The 20,989-nt window shown below is 43.2% G+C and overlaps 1 protein-coding gene across 1 annotated transcript in view; it reads left to right on the top strand.

Moving 5' to 3' along the window:
* Positions 1-20,989, top strand: part of ROBO3 (roundabout guidance receptor 3) — a 417,871-nt gene that overhangs the window by 1,192 nt on the left and 395,690 nt on the right. The window contains exon 2 of the mRNA XM_077919499.1: positions 16,744-16,802. Coding sequence (XP_077775625.1) covers positions 16,744-16,802 — 59 coding nt within the window. The remainder of the gene's footprint in view (positions 1-16,743; positions 16,803-20,989) is intronic.

Genomic DNA, 20,989 nt, shown 5'->3' with positions numbered 1-20,989 from the left:
TACCTTCAGTAGCTTAGGGCCTCATCAAACCTAAATCAGGCCCTGGTACTTTGGTTCTCAAACTTAATCTATTCTGGAAGTCCGTTCCAAAACCAAGGCACGCTTTCCCATAGAAAGTAATGCAAAACAGATTAACCCATTCCAGACTTTTTTAAAAAAACCCTAAAACAGAAATTTAACATGAATTTTGCTATCTAAAGAGACGATTGATCCATAAAGGGAAAGCAATATGCAATGTACTGTACTATAAAATAAGTAAGATAGTATTGTAGATGATATATTTTTTTTAAAAAAAAAATCTTACATGCACTGATGATAGTCATTGGTTGTGGGCTTTTATCCATTTCCACAGTCACACAATCAGTAGCCGAACTGGGTTCCATGCAGTGACAAAACAAATTAACCAAAAAAGCCTCAAAAACCAAAAACGCAAAATAAATAGCAAAAACAAAAGCGCCAAACTTAAATCTGTTCCAGAAGTCCGTTTGACTTCTGAAATGTTTGAAAACCAAGGCACAGCTTCTGATTGGTGCGGGTGCCCCAGAAACAATAGCTGACAACAGTATCGGATGCTTGGCTTCTGAAAAACATTCAAAAACTGGAACACTTGTGGATTTTTGGCTTTTGATAACCAAGGCGTTTGAGAACCAAGGTACCACTGTAACTAGACAGTTACTTGGGAAGTTTTCCTTCCTTTTTTCCCAAAAGGGGGGGGGGGGACCTAAATCCTTCTTCTGAGGATTGAAGTTTGTTCAGATTTTGTAGTGAGCAATGGGACAAAGGAAAAACTGGGCAAGTGGAATAATGATACAGTAATAATAATAATTACTTGTACCTCGCTCATCTAGCCACTCTTGGCAGCTCCCAACAGAGTATTAAAAACACGATAAAACATCAAACATTAAACATAAGATATCTTCAAAAAGTCAGATACAGTCATACCTTGGAAGTTGAACAGAATCCGTTCCAGAAGTCCAAACTTCCAAAACGTTTGAAAACCAATTTCTTACAAGCTCCTATTCCATTTTTCTTACCAATGAACAACCCCTCTAAGAAAAATCCCCTACCAGTTTGTATGATAATTTGCTTAAAAGTCTCAAATTTAGACAGACCGTGGCAACCTGTCCTTTTTGTCCCATGTAATGGATACATATATATATATATGTATATGTATCCATTCCCTTATGAGAATTGGTTGGCAGGGATTTCTGTATACAGTTCTGTCTACACCAAGAAGATTCTTTTGCCATTCGATCTCACCATACCCATGTACCTCATTTATACAGACGCACCTGTCACCTTTAGCCAATTATGACCTCTCTGCTTAACCTACCTCACAAGGTTGTTGTAAACATAAAAATGTGTGAGGGAATGGGATTGTGTAAGCCGCGTTGAGTCCCTGTCAGGGGGGAAAGGATATATGTATCCTGGACTACTACTTCATTGGACCACTGTCCCTCCCAACAAGCAATCAAATGCCCTGTAGCTGGTCACACCCCCACCATCTGTTTAAAGCATATGATTTCCCCCAAGGAATCCTGGGAACTCTACTTTGTCAAGGATTCTGGGAATTGTGGCTCTGGGACAGATGAACTGCAGTTCCTAAAATTCTTGGGGTGGAGGAAACCCCATGTTTTAAACATATGGTGTTGATTTGTCGAAAGCCATGATTTGGTTTTGCCGTGCTTGTGGACAATGCTGATTGGGGCGGTGAATAGTAAGTGAGACAATTTTAGACTTTGGTCTGTGGACATGTGGGTAGGAGATTGTACCTCCTTTGTGTCTCTTTCCCAGTATTTTTAGTGTGTGACCCAAACGGGTTTCTGGTTAGACTTTCTCCTCGGTAACCATGAGCTGTAGCCAAGAATGAACCTTGGCTACAACTCCTATTTAAGGAGGAGAAAGGTAAGCCATGAAACCAGGTTTGGACTACATACTAAGCCAAACCTAAGCTAAGAGGGCTAGGGATGATCAAAGATGGTGTGATCTCTTCCAGCACATTTATGCAATCATTGGAAGACATAGTCGGCTTACTGTGGTGTGCAAACCAGGCTATTGAAAGTTTGACTGAGGGACATAATCTTTTTTTGTTTGTTTGTCCTGAAACAAGCTGCTTCAGTGCAGTGCATTTGAGGGTGGAGGTACCATTTAGAGACAAGCAAAGTACTGTTTCCACACTTACTGCTTTCATTCCCTTATTACATTATTCTAAACAAAAAAAAATTCCTTCCAGTAGCACCTTAAAGACCAACTAAGTTAGTTCTTGGTATGAGCTTTCGTGTGCATGCACACTTCTTCAGATACACTGAAACAGAAGTTGCCAGATCCTTCTATATAGTGAGAAGGTGGGGAGGGGTATTACTCAGAAGGGTGGTGGGAATGGGTGATTGGCAGATAGCTGTGATGAGCCTGTTGACGACTCTTAACGACTGCAATAGGTCTTACAGGAAAAAGCAAGGGGTGAGAAGGTGAAAAATGGCTACCTATCTGTAACTACATTATTCTATTTACCTTGCATGGAGCTCAGAGGGGTGGATAAGAGTCCTTCACCACTAGCACTGGTAATATCCATGTAACAACTCTTGGGGAGCTTAGGCAAAGAGAGAGTGCCCAGGAGTGACTGGACAAGGGCACAGTGGACTTCATGGCTGAGAGATTTTAACTTGGGCCTCCCTGGTGCCAAGTACAGCATTCTAACATGGGTGTTAGAAGCTGGTGGGATTTGTGGGCTACCCTTATTCTAACCACTGCATCACACTAGGCCTCTGGGAGTTAGATCCAGATGTAGCCATCTACATAGGGTAGACCTATTAAGATCAATGGGATTTAAGTAAGTCACCATTTACTTAATTATCATTGATTTCACTTGGTTTAAGCAGGGCTATGCCTGGATCCAATTTTCTGAGAGCAAATGTGGTGTAGCAGTTAGTATGTGTAAAATGCTAATAATTGATGGGTGACCAGCTTCAATATCATCCTGGACCTTGCCTTGGTTTTCAGTAAGCAGGTTGCTATAGTTTCTAGAACAACTGTCAATTACATCTACTGCACATACTGTTTTTCCCTTTTGGAAAAGATAGATGCTTCTAAATTTCAGGGTTTGATGATAGTAATATGAGCTGTCTCAGGAGCTTCAGTTAGTGCAAAATTCTGCAAGTGTCTTCTGTTAAATGCCAAGAGATGGGAGTATGTGTAGTTCAGTGTTTCCCAACCGGTGTTCCACGGCACACTAGTGTGCCGCGAGACGTTGCCTGGTGTGCCGCGAGATGTTGCCTGGAGGGAGGCGGGCGAGTTGGGCGGCGAGAGGCGGGGCGGCGGCGGCGAGGAGAGGCCGCCCAGCGCGGGGCTCTCGCCGTCTGCCTGCCTGGCTGCCTGCGTGGCGCTGACGTCACGGGGCTATAATGTGCCCCACATAGGCACACGCGGGGCGGCGAGCGAGCTCCCTCCCACATCCCATCGCCGCTCGCTTCGGCCGGCCTACTGGGCTGTCGCAGGCGGAAGGCCTGCGCATGCGCGAGGTTTTCGCGCCTTCGGGATTCCCTTCACGCCTTCCTCCTCCCGGGTCCTTGAGAGCGCGGGAAGCGGCAGCACGAGACCGGCGTTGAGCCTGGTAGGTATTGCGCTTGCCAAGGCAGTCATTTGGGAAATGAAAACTTGCAAAGCAAGCAACCAGTTCAATCTGAAGTACGTGTATGCTTAATATCCTGTATCTGAAACCTGTTCTGCCCCCTCCCCCACACTTGGTGCCATTTTCATCTACACATGCAGCAGAGTAAGTTGACCCAGAATAGTACCAATTCAGATGGCAGATGGGAGAATGACAGTGCTGAATGCTTTCCCATGTAGAACAGTCCCTGCAAATAAAAACCTAGCATATTTGGAAGAGGGATGCTAGCCTAACCATTACCTTCTATGCTGTTACTATTTTTTTATTTTTTTTTACATAAGTAAAAAGTGACCTTTCCCCATCTGGCATGGTGGTGTGCCTCGAGATTTTTTTCATGAAACAAGTGTGCCTTTGCCCAAAAAAGGTTGGGAAACACTGGTGTAGTTTTTGCTCTGTGAAGTGTGCTGATTGTCATTGTCCTTTGGAGCCCCCAAAAGGTGCTAGTTTTAGCAGTATTAATCCTCACATGGCAAGAAATCCACATATTTTGTACGCTCCCTTTACCAGTCCTTCTGTTCCCTCTATGCATCAAATCAGACACTGTTTCAGTTACCATTAATAGAAACAAGTGGGAATTGCAACAAAATGTTGCAGTATAGCTTTACTTCCTAATAGGAGTGCTTGTGTGTTCACTGTACAAGCCAGCTAGCTATGCCTCCTTCTAGCATACTAAGTATAAGTTATTAGGGACTTGTAGCAAGCCAATGTCGTCACTCAGCTTTCCCTTCCAAATGCCATTCAGTGTTCTATAGCTTTTGGTGAACAATCAAACATACAGTATGGTGGTTTCCTATATGTGCTATAGTGGAATTTATTGTTTTCTTTCCTCATGACTGGATTCTCACTTCATTACTACCCTGATGCATCTGGATTCGGATTCACCCAGCCAAATTTTGCCTAGCTATATGTTCAGAGGCGGATATAGGGGAGCGCAATGTGTTCAGTCATACTGGGCATGGAACTTCGGGGGCATCACAGAGGATGCTGCAACTATTATTAGAATGAGAGCAAGAGGAGGGGTGGGTGGGTGCAGTATTTTGGTGTCGCACAGGGTACCGCTGAAATTTGAGACCCCAAGATCCGCCACTGCAATGGGAACCAGACAAGGCTTGCAGCAAGAATTTATTTGTGTGGTTTTTGAATCTGTTCTGGATTAATTCTGTATTGGATATTGTCGTTTTCCTAATTGTGGTAAGTCTCTGTCAGGAGTTCCATTTTGTAAATATTTTATAGGGCAGCAAATCTGTTCATGTGTCAGGTATGCTGGCACCAGCGTTTCTTCACATACATGGTGATATCATTTCTATACTTTCTGCTTCATTATTATAGTTACAATTTACTCTCTTAATCCCATTGAGGCCAAGTAGATAGATAGATAGATAGTTTATTACGGCCATGGGCCCATATTCAATACATCATACAGCAAAACAGGTATAACAAGATAAAATTAATAAATTAGAGTAGAGTATTAATACTATGCCCGGTGTCAGAACTAGGCAATTTGGAGCCCTAGGCCTAATGAGTAGTGAGATACCAGAGGGAGAGAAGGGAGGGGAGATAGGAGAATAGCTGAAACGGATGGAGTGATTGGGGAGGGGAGCCCTCTGCAAGGGAACTGTTTAGACCTCTGGCCAAGAGCAAGCTCACAATCTCCCAGCCTATTTTTAAATAGTGTTTCTTCTAACACATAAATTCCACATCATTCCTTGGTAGAAGGGAGCTGGTATTTTCAGATTGTTTGTTAGCCTTTCTGCTTTTGATCTTTAAAATTGTATTGTATTTGTAAATGAAGCATCCCCAGTACCATATCTTTGTAGGAAGCTCCTAAATTGTAGCATCATCATGGAACATGTGTTCCAAACAGTTTCCCAATCTTGGTGAATATAGCTTGATTGTAAAATGCTATCCTGCATCAGAGCACTAGAGGGAACCATTACTCCCCATAAAACTGCCAGGTTTATGACTTGTTTAGTGACACTGGACTGTCAGTATTATCTTCTTTCAGGGTTGTCTTCATTGAGATAACAGAACATTTTATCAGAATGCTTTCTGTTAAGTCTCTGTCCTAAATTAGATTCAATTTATGTGCGCAGGAATCCACTAAAATGTGATCCCCTATCTACATGAGTGATGAAAGGTTGCACCATAATTCACTATCCATGTGCATTTTCTGTGGCTGGGTTTGTAAGCAGAATCACAGATTCAAGCTAAATTTGGCTATGTTATGGAATTGTTCCCAGAAAATAGATATACTAGTTCAGTCATATGGATAATCGTAAACTATGTGTTTTGGTGTAACTTCAAATATTTTATATCAAATATTTGTACTGCTTTTTAACAGGGTATATTTTTGTATTAAAATACTGTTTCCTTATATCAATAACTAAAATGGATGCATAGGACATGTTTCACGGTTCAACTTTCCTCAATATGTGAAGCATTTTACTACTGCAGTCAAGTCCTGGATGGTTTTCACTTGTCCTGGCTGTTTGAATTTAATTTTAATACCTTGCAGCCAAGTCACATTTATTCTATCTTTCTCTGGACTAGAGTGCATAGGTTAGAGAGTTCCTCTCTGCACTGCAGTGGTTTGAATGATTCCACTGAAATGAAAGGTTACTGAATAGCCCTGGAGCTCAGCGTTGCAGCATAACTGAGCACAGTCTTGCCGCAGGACCTGCAGGGTTTGGTGCACATAATCTATGTTTAATGTGTGCTGCATTTACAAGGTGCCCTGACTTCAGATTAAATTATGGGCTCCCAGACCTGCCTTGCAAATTTTCTAAGAGTTCTTTCACACAAAGAACTCTAAAGGCTGAAGTAAAAGGCCAATGTGTCTATAAATGAAAACAGCACACAATTCCAGCTCCTTCAGTCTTCAGAGCCCTCTGTTGAATAGCAGTTCTGATCACATGGAATGCAAAACTAAATCTTTGCTTGGCATTATATAAATGCATGTTTTGGCTATCTTTTCTTTGCATAATACAGAAAACCATGATTTGGCACTACATGTCATATCAACCAAGCCACTGTCCAAGACAGAGCTCTGAAGGAGTTGAACCATATTTTGCAAGTTTGGTTTGTAGGACAGACCATAATCATACTTTGTCGGCTAGGATGTAATTGCTACATATGGTTTGCTGCAAAAGAGGGCAAGAGAAGAGGCTGACATTATGTGTCAGCTGCATAATGTGGCCACATAATGCCAAATGAGCTCTGTGTTTCTTTTTGCTATGTTAGTCAAGATTTCAGTGCAAATAGTTAATAGTTTAGGACCTCACATTATTAAAGGATAGAATTTACACTGCGATAATAGTTTTGGAATAGACCTGTATATCATGTATAACTATGTGTGTTATGGTAAGGTCCTTCATAAACATATTACACAGGGTGTCAAGGTCTGGTTTACGGGGCAGTCGAAGTCCCGGCTGAGGATGTTGGGACCAGGGGCAAGACGGCGGGGTGGGAGCAGGAATGGGAGTCCGGAAGCCAAGGGTCCGAGGGTCAGGAAGCAAGGAGTCAAGAAGCCAAACACAGCAAGGCAGGAAGCATGTTGCTGTGGCAAAGAGCCAAAGGGAAATGCTGACCTTATATCCCTTCCCGGCTCTTGCCACCAGGTGCTGTGAGTTACCAATTGGCCTCACCTGTGCGGCTGCGCCTTGCCTCTTCAGAACAAACTTAGGAAAGCCCCAGTCCTGCGAAGCCCTACCAGTCACAGGGCCTGGCTCCTGCAAGCACTCCTAACACAGGGATTAGATGCCCAGAGTGCTCCTGTGTTCTCAGTTGCAATAGTATATTTTCTGTAGCTTTTAATGATGATTGATTGAACTTAGTTTAATATTTTATTGGTTTGTCTCTTTTTTGTGAGATATGTGTATGTGTGTGTGTGTGTGTGTGTGTGTGTGGTTGTTGGCCATCTTGAGTACTTCTGGTGGTCTCTATCTTTACTGGAATGGTTTTTAAAATGTTTTTATTGTTTTATTGTTTGTTTGCTACTCTCAGCACCTTTGGGAGTAAGGATTGAGCATAAATTTAATAAATTAAATGAGAGGGAGGATTAAAAAACATTTTAATAAATAAAATACTACATATTAGTGTGCCGCAGAGAGTATGAGCAGGGAAGACATATCATGACAGACGATACCTGAAGGGCAAAGCAGGATCTAATGTTGTATTAATTTAAGAAAACTTGTTTTTTAGGGACAGAAGGGTGCAGGCTTGAGACTTAACCTTTTCAAATTGGTAGTTTAGTGAGAGGTCCTACTCAAAGTTTCTTGATCAAGAGATACTAGTTGGCTTATCAGGTACTGGGGGCTGTTCTGGACCCGGGGGGAGTTACCGAGAGGCATGGTCAGAGTCCGGTCCTGGGTCGAGGGTCTGGAGACTGTCCACCAAGGGCGAAGCGGGGTCCAAAGCAAGAAGCCGGGCGTGGTCAGGAACTCCAGAAGAACAGGTCTGGGTGCTGGCAGAAACAGGTTTCCAATGACGTTGCTGCAACCTTGGACTGGGCTGACTGGCCTTTATCTCCTCTGAGGCCGGGGCGGTCTTGGCCACAGGTGACCCGCCTCTCCTGGCCTTAAGGCGAGCACTCCTCCTGAGAGAACTTAGTTCCCTCTGCCCTGAGCCTCTGCAGCTCAGGAGAGGCTGGAGGGTTACTGGACCCAGGGGCAGCTTCACCTTCCCCTGACAGGGCTGGGAGAGGCGCACCTGCAGGCAATGGGTCCTCAGTCACCTCCGGAGCCAGAGTGGATACACCTGGTGTCTGCTCCTGAGGACCCGGCACACGTGCAGGCCCTTCAGATTCAAGCCCCTGCCCCGGCTCAGCCGGCCCTGGAGGCGGGGACTCCTGTGCAGGCTGGGACTCCTCAGGTTCAGCTTCTGAATCAGATTCCCAGGCCATCACAGGGGCCTATTATCTGCCTTCTGTGAAGGATGTTGATGACAAAATCTGTTGCAAGCACTTCTGGCAAAAATCCAGAGTTACAGTGAGCAAGGAAATAGCTCCTTTTAGTGATTATGGATGTGATTGTGGTAGGGTTTAGTTCCCACATGGCAGTGCTGCTCATCTTGAGTGCAGCTCATCTCAAAAGTCGTAAACATTTACATATTTCAGTATGTAATTTTCCAAATTATTACAAATCAAACCAAATTACTTTGATACAATTTCTTAAAATCAGGTTCCCACTCCTATTGCAAACATATGTCGATCATTTCCTCTGGTAGCTGCATCATCTCTTAATTAATGTCCAGTTGACACCTTCACTTGCCGTTAGTCCATTCTTGCAGCTGACCACATTTTTTTCCTCCTTACAAACAGCACCTCTGTTACATCTTATAAATATAAAATCCATTTCACGTGTGTAGTCCTTCATATACATTGTTTTTTCAGACCTGGTGTGCTGGGAGCATTAATTGCTATCTTCCATTGTTGAGTTCTTTGCAGTAGTTATCTGGATGGGACAAGGTCACATTCCATTCCTTCCACTCTTTACCAACTAGCGTATAAGCTGCAGCCATAAATAACTCACAGAGTACATGCCCAGTCTCTGTCATTAAAATTCCACTCTGGAGTTTTTCCTCAGCACACAGTTAAAAACAAAATCTTTTCTCAAATTCAGCTTCTTGCCAGATCTATTTGGCAGCTGTTCATTCTTCTTGCTCTGTATTGTTCCCTCATACTCCTGATCCAATCCAAAGATAATTTTAAATAAAGTCCATTCAACCTCGGTCAAGGGGGGAGGGCATAATAAAAGCTTGTTAAATTCCTTGTTGAGCATAAATCAAAAGCCGCCTCTTTTCCACGTTAACAGCCACAGCTACACAAGTCTCTTTCATTTTACAGGGGAGGACAAGAAAAAAGTAGGCCATTTGAAAACCATATGAAAGCACCAAGCACCTTTGTCCTCCCCCTTCCTTTCCCGGCTGTTGTTAGGATTCTCAAGCTTCAGGAAAAAAACATTCAAATACTGTCAAAGGGCAAAACCGAGTCCTTTCGGCAGCTGATTAACTGCAGCCCATTGTCATATGTTGGTCTAGAAGCGCCTCTTGATTAACGCCAATATTCCAGATTAAGGAGGAACCAACCATAAATCATGCCATAGATGGAGGCTCGTCCATGGTAGGGACACACTCACAGGTTGCACCTTTTCTGCCTTTCAAGTTGGCAGACACAGGCTTGAGCAGCACAGTGGGATGCAGTGAGCTCCCCAGACCCCACTGGAGAACATTGCCAGGATTTTTGCCTCATAACCTGCCTGAACCTCTCCACTGTCTGCAGAGGGCAGCGGGTGGCAATCACCATTGACTCATGACATAGCCGGGAACCCCATATTCTTTCTATACTGCCTCATCAGTTGCTCCCACTTCCTTATTACAGTAGTACCTCTGGTTGCAAACGGGATCCGTTCCGGAGGTCTGTTCGCAACATGAAAAGAGCACAACCCGCAGTGGTGCGTCTGTACACACGCAGATTGCGATTTGCCGCTTCTGTGCATGTGCATGATGTCATTTTGCGCTTCTGCGCATGCGCGAGTGGCAAAACCTGGAAGTAACCCTTTCCAGTACTTTCGGGTCGCTGCGGGATGTAACCTGAAAGAATGTAACATGAAGCGGACGTAACATGAGGTATGACTGTATTCTCCCCATCACTTTCTCCTTTATTCATGACAGAAGAACCTCATTGACTTGTGGTCAGCAGGTACCATATTTTTTCATAGCTCTGCTCCTGCTGAAGCAGGCTCACTGGATTTTGCCAGCAATTATCCTTCCTTTCAGTGCCTCACATATCTTCCTCCTATCATTGTGGTTATGAAGGCATTCTGCAGATTCTGAAAGACAGAATCTGTGTTGCAAATTGAGGGGCAGAGTGCTGCCAGGAACTGCAAAAGGTTTTTGGGTAGTGGGGAGAAGGGATCGTGTTTGTGGGTTTAGAACAGTGTTTGGTAAGGAAGGAATGGTTAGAGGTATAAATAGTCTCAATTTCTAAAATATATTTGAGCTCAGCAAGTTCCTGGTCTAACAAATAGTACTATGATTGTGTGTTTCAAACTTGGGCAACACAGAAACAGTTCTTTATAATAAAACAGTATTGAACTGGCTGATAGATCAAGTTAAGCAGTGCTACAGTTCATCAGCTCCCATTTAGGTGTCATATGATCTATTCCAAGGTTTTCCCTGGAAGGCTTTTTCCTTGTTTTTAATTGCCATGACTATGGTCCTCTGGGAGAGAATAGGGAAAGAACTGTCCTGATTGCAACTTGAATAGTTTGTATAATAATAAACTTATGTTAAACTTGGATAGACTCTCAGAGACTTCCTCCTGATGGAGGCCAGAGTCTCTCAGCAATCACTTTGTTGGCAGACAGCTCATTTGAAGAGCATCTGTTTCAAATTTATCGTTCTCTGTTGTCATACTTAAGTGTAACAGATTCTGGTTCTTGCTTCTCTTCTCTGCAGACCCTTTTACCAACTGCAGCCCCAGCTGAGCCTTCTCCCAGAGGTCTCAGTAACACCTTAGGCCAGCCTGCCCCAACGGACAGAAGAGCAGGTGCTAAGCGGGCTATAGATAGTGGAGTAATTCTCTTTCACATCCCAGAACACACACATGGGCATGCAGGGTGCCACACACAGCTTTCCCATTACATAGCCTCTCATTAGCTTGATGTGTGTGGGGTTATTGTAATGAGGGGATCTGTGGTGTCTGTAACAAAAGATCTCTGTAGTAATAATGATAATATTGGAGCTGGGTGGACTGTCATGAGCCAAACTCACACACTGACACTGCCATTCCTACAACAGAAGTGTTCCGTAGAAAAACTTTACATTTTCTCAGTTTTTCAAGCGTTGAACTGTGTCCCTCTGGAGCTTCCTAAGGTTTTGCCATATTTCTCACTCACCATTCCTTAGATCAGTGCAAAATCTCAAATGAATCAAGAAAACCTTGCCTGTGCTTGACAAACATAAAGTTTACTTATATGTAACAAAATATGGTAAGCACTTAAATGTATTACCCCAATGCAAATTATGATCACTTTAGCTTGTGATCAGATCTTTATAATTGCTGGTAGAAGGAGATGGCAGAAGATTACTCCTGAGAACTAAGAATTGTTGAGGCAGGTTCAGTGAGAAATGGAGAATCTCTGATTAATATATTCTCCTCTGAAAGCAAGCAAGGTGATTTTGTACCAGTGTAGAGATGTTGAGGGGTAGGGAAAGGGACATAAAACTAAACTGGGCAGGCGGAATGCAATAGAGTATTTTGAAAGAGGTCGTGGCTGGGTGCCTTGAACCGTGAAAGGGGAGGGGGGACATTTATTTATTTATTTATGCAAATCCCATCTCCCTTTCTAATCAAATCATGCAGACAATTCCTCCTACTGATCTACATTTGGATGTAGGAATGCATGGAACAGATCATATGCTCAGAATGTATTCATAAAAATAAGAAGTTTCAAAATCAGAAATATAACTGACCAGGGGATGGAGAAGTATTTGCATATTTTAACTTTTCACACCTGAGACAGAACAGCTACAATCTTGCATAGTAATTGCTCTGAAATGCAGGCATCCTTTGACCGCAGTGCTAATTTGTTGCAGTATATGGAGTTTGCAGACAGGGAAGACTGCAGCCTTCCTCACTTCCTACTTACCAATTATAGCTTTAACCCACTTCTCAGGAAAATAGAAGAAATCTGGGAGCAGCTCATTTTGAAACATACACTGCAATCCAATACATGTCTGCTCACAAGTAAGTTCCACTGAGTTCAGTAGCGCTTACTTCCAAGTAAGTGTCTATAGGATTGCAGCCTAAAACAGTATTTTCTTCTATTTTCTCTTTTCTGAAGGAGAGCTAGCTTGGCTTCGTGCCCGCCTGCCTGCTGGCCTATTGATCCCCTCAATGAGGGATTTGTATGCATTTGATTGCATATTTTTCTGCTTCTGGTAACCTTGTGCCTACCTTGTCCACTGGCAGGGAAACCCTGTGAAAAGAAGATTTATTGAGAAATTCAAAGTACTGCTATATAAAAATAGAAGCTAGCAGCTCTTAGCTTCTCTTTCTTGCCCTTTCTAGTTTAAAGCATTCAGAAGTGAAATATCTGAATGCAGCATAGGCCAAAGGGGACCTCAAATTAAGTTTCCTTCCTTTTTTTCAGAGAGTGGTGGAGGGAAGGCCCACACATTTTGTGAGGGTTTATCTGATTTTTACTACTGATTTACAGCAAGCTGGGGCCAAAGTACACATGATGTGGGATATCTATTTTCAGACCTCCAAATACTTGTTTTTAAAAAAGCAAAGCTTAAAAGTAACTGGGTATGGCTTCGGGCCACAGGACTGAGAATGTGTAGTCTTTGCCTCCCTTACTTATTTCTCCAAGTAAGTAATAAATAAAAATATATTGCCCAATATCACCCTTTGAGATTGCTATAATGGTCTTGCTGGGTAAAAAAGACAGAAACAACAAAGGTATATTTTCTTCCCTGTGGAGTGTGTAATTAAAAAAATAGCACAGACTGACAGCACCACTACCTTAATCCAGTTTGTTCATATGGTTGCTTTTAAGTTTTTTAAAAAACTGTTAGGCACCTAAACACTGATTTCTCACATCACGTGTAGTTTGGCCCAAAGTAATTCTTGAACTGCTATCTTCTCACACCTCAAATCCCTTCTGGTTTTGAGCCTGGAGAGCAGCTTGGTGCATAATCCATGAAATTTAGGAAACTATTTCCTTCATACCACTTCATGGTTGTAGAATGTCTTGCCAGAGCCTATGGAACAAATGTATTTATTGTAAGGGAAGGGCAGGAGGGGTGCATTCATAAACCAGGCTCTGGTGTCTTGATGTCCTGTACCAGTTGGTCCCTTACCTTTCCCGCCCCGACCTGGCCACAGTGATCCATGCGACGGTCACCTCCAGGCTTGACTACTGTAATTCGCTCTACGCGGGGCTGCCCTTGAAGCTGTCCCAGAAACTTCAGCGGGTGCAGAATGCTGCAGCGAGGCTCCTCACGGGGTCTCTGCCATGGGAGCATATTCACCCAGTGCTTTTCCAGCTGCACTGGCTCCCGGTGAAGTACAGGGTCAGATTTAAGGTGCTGGTTTTGACCTTTAAAGCCCTTCACGGCCTAGGACCCTTGTACCTACGGGACCACCTCTCCCGGTATGCCCCACGGAGAGCCTCAAGGTCCATAAATAGCAACACCCCTAGTGGTCCCGGGCCCTAAAGAAGTTAGATTAGCTTCAACCAGAGCCAGGGCCTTTTCAACTCTGGCTCCGGCCTGGTGGAACGCTCTGCCTCATGAGACCAGAACCTGCAAGATCTGATTTCTTTCCGCAGCGCCTGTAAGACAGAGTTGTTCCGGCTGGCCTTTGGTTTGGAGCCAATTTGATTCCCTCCCTCTCTTTTTTCTTTTCCTTTCTCCTCCTGCGATGAGGCTACATGTTAATATTTTTATGTTTCAATATTTTAATGTTGTATTTTAATTTTGTTTTTAAGTTGTAATCATTCAACTTGTTTTTATTATTGCTTGTTAGCCGCCCTGAGCCCGGCCTTGGCTGGGGAGGGCGGGGTATAAATAAAAATTATTATTATTATTATTGTTATTATTGTTATTATTATATTACCACTGGTGCCTTGCCAAATATGGGGGATCAAGGGCACCATCTAGGCTGCAGTACCCATCAGCCTGAATACAGTAGACTAATTTGGAACAGCAATTTATTACAAAACTTGGGCCTCAGAAGCTGCTTTTTAGTCTGGCAATTTTCCAGGCCAGTGGGAATAGCAGTGCAGATGGCTCCTTGGATCCTGATTTGTGTACTTTTGAACTGGTCCTGACCACATCCCTCCTGTGCTGAAAATCAGCTTACCTGTATCTTTGCACCAAACACCTGGAGCAGACTCCTGAGGCCCAACAGTATATTTAGAAAATATTACATAAATACAAAAGAGTAACATAATTAATTTTCTGTGTAATTTTCTCTCTGGTGGAAATCCCTGCCAAATTTATTGGACTGAAGAAGATTTCCATGACCACATTTGAAGAATGTACTAAGTTGCTATAAAACATAGTTACCATCCTAGTTTCAGAAAATGTAAAATTCTTACGTCACATCTACACCATGCATTTAAAGCACATGACTTTTGTAAAAGAATCCTGGGAACTGTAGTTTACCCCTTACAAAGCTACAGTTTTCAGCCCCTTTAATTGCAATTCCCAGGATTATATGGGATAAGCCATGTGCTTTAAATGTATGGTGTGGGTGTGTGACCTTACATAGTTTTGAACTTTATTCAAGTTCAAATTTAGAATTTCAGACAGTTTAGTCTGGAGAAGATTATGAATCTCAAGAGCTTGCACACCCTTTAACTTAGTGGTGGGAAACCTATGACTGCAGCATATGTAGCTGGACTACAATCCCATCATTTCTGACCATTGGCCATGCTGCCTTGGACTGATGGGAGCTTGAGTCCAACAACATTTGCAGGGCCGCAGGTTCCCCACCTCTGCCTTAAGTTGAACAGAGGTTATCCGTCACTTTTAACACCCCTTACCACATATAAATAAGCATCTATTCCTATTAGTGACTCCTTGCAATCTGGAAAAGCAGTAATTGCATATCATTAATTGTGTTTGTGTTAATACAGACCTCAGCAGTCAGGGCTGATATAATAGCTGTTGTCAGAAATGAATTGGTACCATCTGGCTTTGTTGGGTTGCTATTGGGTTCTGCTGCTTTGTACTGAAGTGAGGTCTCCAAAATGCACTGAATGAGAATAGATGAAACAACTAATTGACTCTCTTTTCTCTGTCATCTTGGGTACTTCAGAGCTATGAAAACGCACATGTACTTGTCAAGTGGACACAAAAAAGAGGTCAAGATGTCTATTTTACTCTGGCCAGGTCGTGACCTGAGGCTCTGTGGCCAGTGTCTCCAAATCCCTGTAAGGCAGTGGGCCAGTAGTGAGCCTGTGTGTGTAAGAAACCCTCCCACTGAGAATGTAATTAAAGCAGCTTGGAAACAGAGGGGGAAACTCTGCATTCTCTAGGGCTCATTTTATTCCAGCTTTGATTAATGAGGTTGGGTGGAGTTAATGAACAGGGAGTTTAAAAGAGTGAGCAGCCCAAGCTGATACATCTCCTTTCTCTTGGGAACTTGCTAAGGGTTATGGGCAGCAACAATGATCCAGCAATGGGGGTTTGGGGGATCAGGTGCTGTCCCTCTCTGCTTAGATCATTTATGCAGAGAATTATCTCCAATGGTATTTTTCCTGCTCCTCTGTGCAGGGGCACAACTGACTAACCTCTTCAATTTTGTAGCTTGAAGAGCCAGTGGGAGCTCCTTGAGCAGATCAGGCCATCATGAAGCAGTTAACTTTAGTCTTGATTCCCTTAGGAGTTGCATTGTCTGGGCATAAAACTGCCCTTCTCCCTTGTGTAGTTAAAGAATGTCAGAAGTCCTTTTTAACTGAAACCATCAAAGAGTAGCCCACAGAAAGACCTGCCTAATCTATCACTGCAGGTCTTTCTCACCTCTAATAGCAAAGAAGAAGAAATAGATACTGCTCTGAACTAAGGAATATCTCCATAGGTCTAGGGAGCAATTATTCAGTACATGATGTAGAACAGAATAGTACCATAGTTAAAATACTATTGTGAATCTTTGGGGCTAATTCCCATTTTCATCTAGCAAGTTATCAAATATTTTCCTTTTTTCTTTATTACTGATCAATAACTTTCATTAGAATCCTAATATCCATTAAAACACACAATACATTTCCTGAAAACGCACACTTTCTGTGTACCTCTCTAATCTTACATTCTGTCTCCCTTTTTCTTTGTTGAGCTATGTGTCTGCACTTTTGTCCCAATAATATTCATAGACATTTTCTGCGATGTGCAATTTAGTACCCCTTGGAAAAGCAAGTTTATGGTCTCAATGATTGCAAACAAATATCTGAAAATGTGGGCAGTTCTGCTAAAGATGTTGATACCTGAGAACTACCATTGATCAAAATCTTTTGAATTCACTATAGCTCTTATTCATTTTCTAATTCTTATTCCTCCCCTTTAATTAGCATTGAAACAAAACAACAAGAAAAACAAGCCCAGCTGTGGACCCAGAACTTCCAGGAAGGTAGACCCATTCTAAAAGACCCAATAAATATTACTGTGGCTGTTTTGGGGGTGGAAATTATATTTAAAGAGGTCTGCTCTTGGCGATGCGGCACCACCAGGCATGCCTTCAATATCGCCACTGGGGATAATATATTCTTAAAGTTTTTTGCCCTGGTACCTGAGAGAAATAGGAACTGAAGGGAGAGAGAAAACGTCTAGGGTAAAAGACTAGTTAGCTGAAAGAGTTGACTACTTGCATGAGCTAAATAGTTAAAGGGGATTACAAATCTGAGAGACAGACAAGTGAAGATGTTCATTGGGTTGTCTGGAAGGCCCAGTTTAACATCTGATTTGCATTTTAGCAATTTTTGTGATAATGTGATGATTGCTATATTACAACATAATATAACATATCAGTCGGTTTTCTTGTACACTAGAGTACGGTACTTTATAAATGATTGTGTTGCATAAGATGGCAAGTAGCAATTCACAGTCATTGAAGGCCCCGTTTGCTCTTTGCATGAAGATGGTAGCATGTCCTCCAGGTGCAGAAATGCCTCTTAAATCTGAATGCTGGTCCCCTCTTTTCTTCCCAGCCCTACACTGCATATAACACCAGTGTCTCACAACAAATATAACTGAAGAATGTGAAGAAAGAGACAATGCATGTGCTTTTGAAAACAAGGGGAAATTATATATTTTTTAAAGAAGAAAAGGAGTTTGTGGCAGCCCCCAGTATTTACAGAGCCCCCACCCCTATTACATCATTAGAACCAGAACATAAACCTATGAATTTAGAAAAGAACGAAAAATATCAATGTTTGGTCCAGATCCTAGGTACTGCACCCTCGCTAAAGGAGGCTGTATGGATGATTCACTAAATGATTGTAGGATGATGTGTGTACCTGAGCTTATGGCCTCAAATTCTCTTTATCTTATACGCTGCTTTTTACAAAAATGACGACTAGACTACTGATCCTAAACTGAATAGTTAGTTGCCCAACCACCCACTCCAGAACCCATTGCTCTCAACTGACTCTCAACTGCCTCGCATTTAAACTCCCTTTCAAATCCTCATCCAATCATCACTCACCACCAGGATTCCACAATCTCTCTTTCCCCCCTCCCTCATTAACATTCCCATAATCTGATACAATTACCTTGTAATACAATGTAATAGAGTTATTATTACATTCAATATTTTATACGCGCTGCTCCCTGTAACCATACTGTTAGAAACACTTGAGCTTCCCATTCCTGGTTCCTAGGAAATGGGGGGTGAGCAAACTGCAGGTTCTCCATCCCTGTTTTAAAAACCAGATGTCTTCTTCCAGATGATCCTGGGAATTGTAGTTTGTTCAGGATTCTGGGGATTGTAGGTCTGAGAGGGGAGCCACAATGGCACGAATCATTTTGGGGGAAGTCACGTGCTTTAAATGCGCCCCTGCAATGCAAGAATCTCAACTAGATGATCCATGGCCGATGGCCATCCAAGCACTGCTTAAAAACCTTCAAGGAAGGAGAGTCACTGCTTCAGGGCCTAAAGGCCTCTGGAACAGGAGAAAACAAGCTTTCTCCACCCTCCATGTAACAGCCCTTTAGACTTTAGTTATTGAAAGGTCTGCATAGTGTGGATCTCATATCAGTGTTATGAGAGTGTAAACGACACATTTCTCTCTCCCCTTTCTCCACATCAGGGGTCTCCAAGCTTTCCTTGCCTAGGGCTGGTGTCTCAAGCAACGATCGCACGGAGGGCGGGGGAGTGTGCACCTGTACATACGCTATTTCCGGTACACTTCCGGGTTGGAGGAGCACCGGAAATAGCTTGTGCACATGTGCATGGGCCTCATCCAACCTGAATGTGCACTAGAAAACGTCCCCACACTGCGCTGCACTGCTAAGAGCGGGTGGCCACGGGCGGCAGCAGGGGGCGCCATGGGCTGGATAAACGCGTCCCTCAGGCCTTAACTGGCCCCCAAGCCATAGGTTGGTGACCCCCACTCCACACAATGCAGAATTGCAATGGTAACCAGAAGGCTGGAGTTTGGAACCCAGCCAGAGCTGGCTTTGGGCAGGATCCTTGCATTGCTGGGGGTTGGACTAGATGACCCTTGGGATCCCTTCCAACCATGCCATATTATGATTATATCAAGCAGCTAAAGGAACAAAAAGATGCTTCTAAAGCATTTGGGAATCATAGGAACACTCACCCCACCAGTGGCTTCCACCAAGAGCTTACATCTTCCTTAGGAGAGAGGCATGCCAGAACAAGGACAGAAAGGCTCAGAGTTCAGGTAGGTAGAAATGCCAATTGAGTGCCCTATACTATTGGAATGCTTCCTTCCCATGTCCCCCACCCTCAAGCGCCAGACTGCTGCTAGCATGGCTGGGAGCCAGGTGCCTGCTGATTGCTCCATTTTCTTTGCAGCAAGGGAGCCTTTCCCCAACATATACTTGGTTCTGGCCAAATCCCTGGAGAGACGTGATGACCCTCAGGTATTGGGGCAGAGGGAAGGAAGGGGTCCTTGTGAAACACGTTTGTGAGTCTGTGGCTTCCAGCAAGTGCTTTTCAGAAGCATTGCTCCCTCCAACAGGGGAGGCAGAGGATAGCCATCATGGCTAGTTGCCTTTGATAGGCCTCTCCTCCATGCAGTTGTCTAGCCCTCTTTGAAAGCCATCCTATCCAAAATGCTCTTGTGGTGCATCTGATTCTCCTATGCTTCCTTGCTCCTGCAAGGAGATGACTGTTGGGAGATCCTTTGGTTAATATCTATCTGGGCTGGAAAATATTAAAGAATCAGAGGACTGGTGAGCTTCCCTTGAAGCACAACTGATCAAAGGCAGGCAGTTCTGTTAGCATCTTGATGTTATCATACCCCGCAAGCATCTCAGAAAAAGCTCCCAAGCTGATGGAGAAGAGAGCAGTTAAGTGGTCAGTGGGGTTCCAGGTTGCCGTTTGTGGATCCCACTACAGCCCTTCCAAGTTGCCAAGGAAATCAATGTCACAACAGTTTTTTCCTCGCACCTTCTCCCCATGATCCCTCGTGGGGCCTTCTCAGACATATGCTGTGTCTGAACCAGCAGATCCCACCAAACCAAGTAATCAAGGACCCAGTCAGAAAAGGAGTGTGTGTAGTCATACCAGAAATAAGCAAAATAACTAAACAGGTACTCAAAGTCACCCCAGAACTGGCCCTACTGAACATCTTCCAAGATAACAATGCCCACTCATGCTATAAAGAGCTCATAACCCAACAACAGCATACGATTCAATATGGCTAACTTAACCTGACAACCCCCCTCACCCACGCACAAACAAATCCCACTGCAGCCAGCCAAAGACAATCAACCACACCCTAGGCTACCCCAACCTCTTTCATCACCAAGGAAACATAACAAGTGAATAGAAAGAGAACTTCCCCAAGTGACACTGATAGAAAACCCCCAAGCATACACTAAATAAAAAACTTAAGCTTTGCCACCCAAGTCCCTCTCTCCTGTGCCCCCTGCATATGTCCACAGTATCCACAGGAATTGCCACTTTTAGTACTAGAGAATTGTGTTGCATTCAAAAAATAATGCTACACATTTTGAGTGAATAAAATCTTGTCTTAAAGAGGTTTTAAAATAGAAAAAAAATTCATTGAAGTTTTTCAGTGTTTTCAGTTTTCGCCAAATGGAAATCTTGGGAAAGTCTTTGGGGAAATAAAACAGAAAAGCATGTGTTTCCCCCCTTTTTACTTAGCCTTCATATATCTACCTTTGCCGGACACCCTTGTCACTAATCAGAGTAGGTAGAACTGAGCAAAATGGGATGTATAGGCTGACCTGGTCCAAGGTGACTTCCTGGGTTTAAGGAAGTACAGGCATTGTGAAAGCAGGAAGAACCCGCACCACCTTTTGTACCTCTTATTTAGAATATTTGAGATTTCCCTCACTTGTATCTGTGAGGTAATAGAAGCATGGAAACTGCATGGGGAGAGGAGACTGTTTAGAGAGGAAGGAAGAATTTGAATTTTTTTTGTACTTTTTAATTGTATTACCACATTAGCTGAAAGATATAATTTGTTGGTTACAGACACTTTAAAAGTAGGCACAATTATATCATGACAAATTGTATGTAGCTTAAGCCTTTAGAAAAGCTGTAGCTATTTAAATGGCCTATCATGACAAAGAGTTTAGCTGCTAACATCCCTCTGAGGAAGT

The sequence above is a fragment of the Podarcis muralis genome, chromosome 15 (assembly GCF_964188315.1).
Source record: "Podarcis muralis chromosome 15, rPodMur119.hap1.1, whole genome shotgun sequence".
In the NCBI taxonomy this organism is placed as follows: domain Eukaryota; kingdom Metazoa; phylum Chordata; class Lepidosauria; order Squamata; family Lacertidae; genus Podarcis; species Podarcis muralis.
This window is presented reverse-complemented; position numbering and strand designations above follow the sequence as displayed.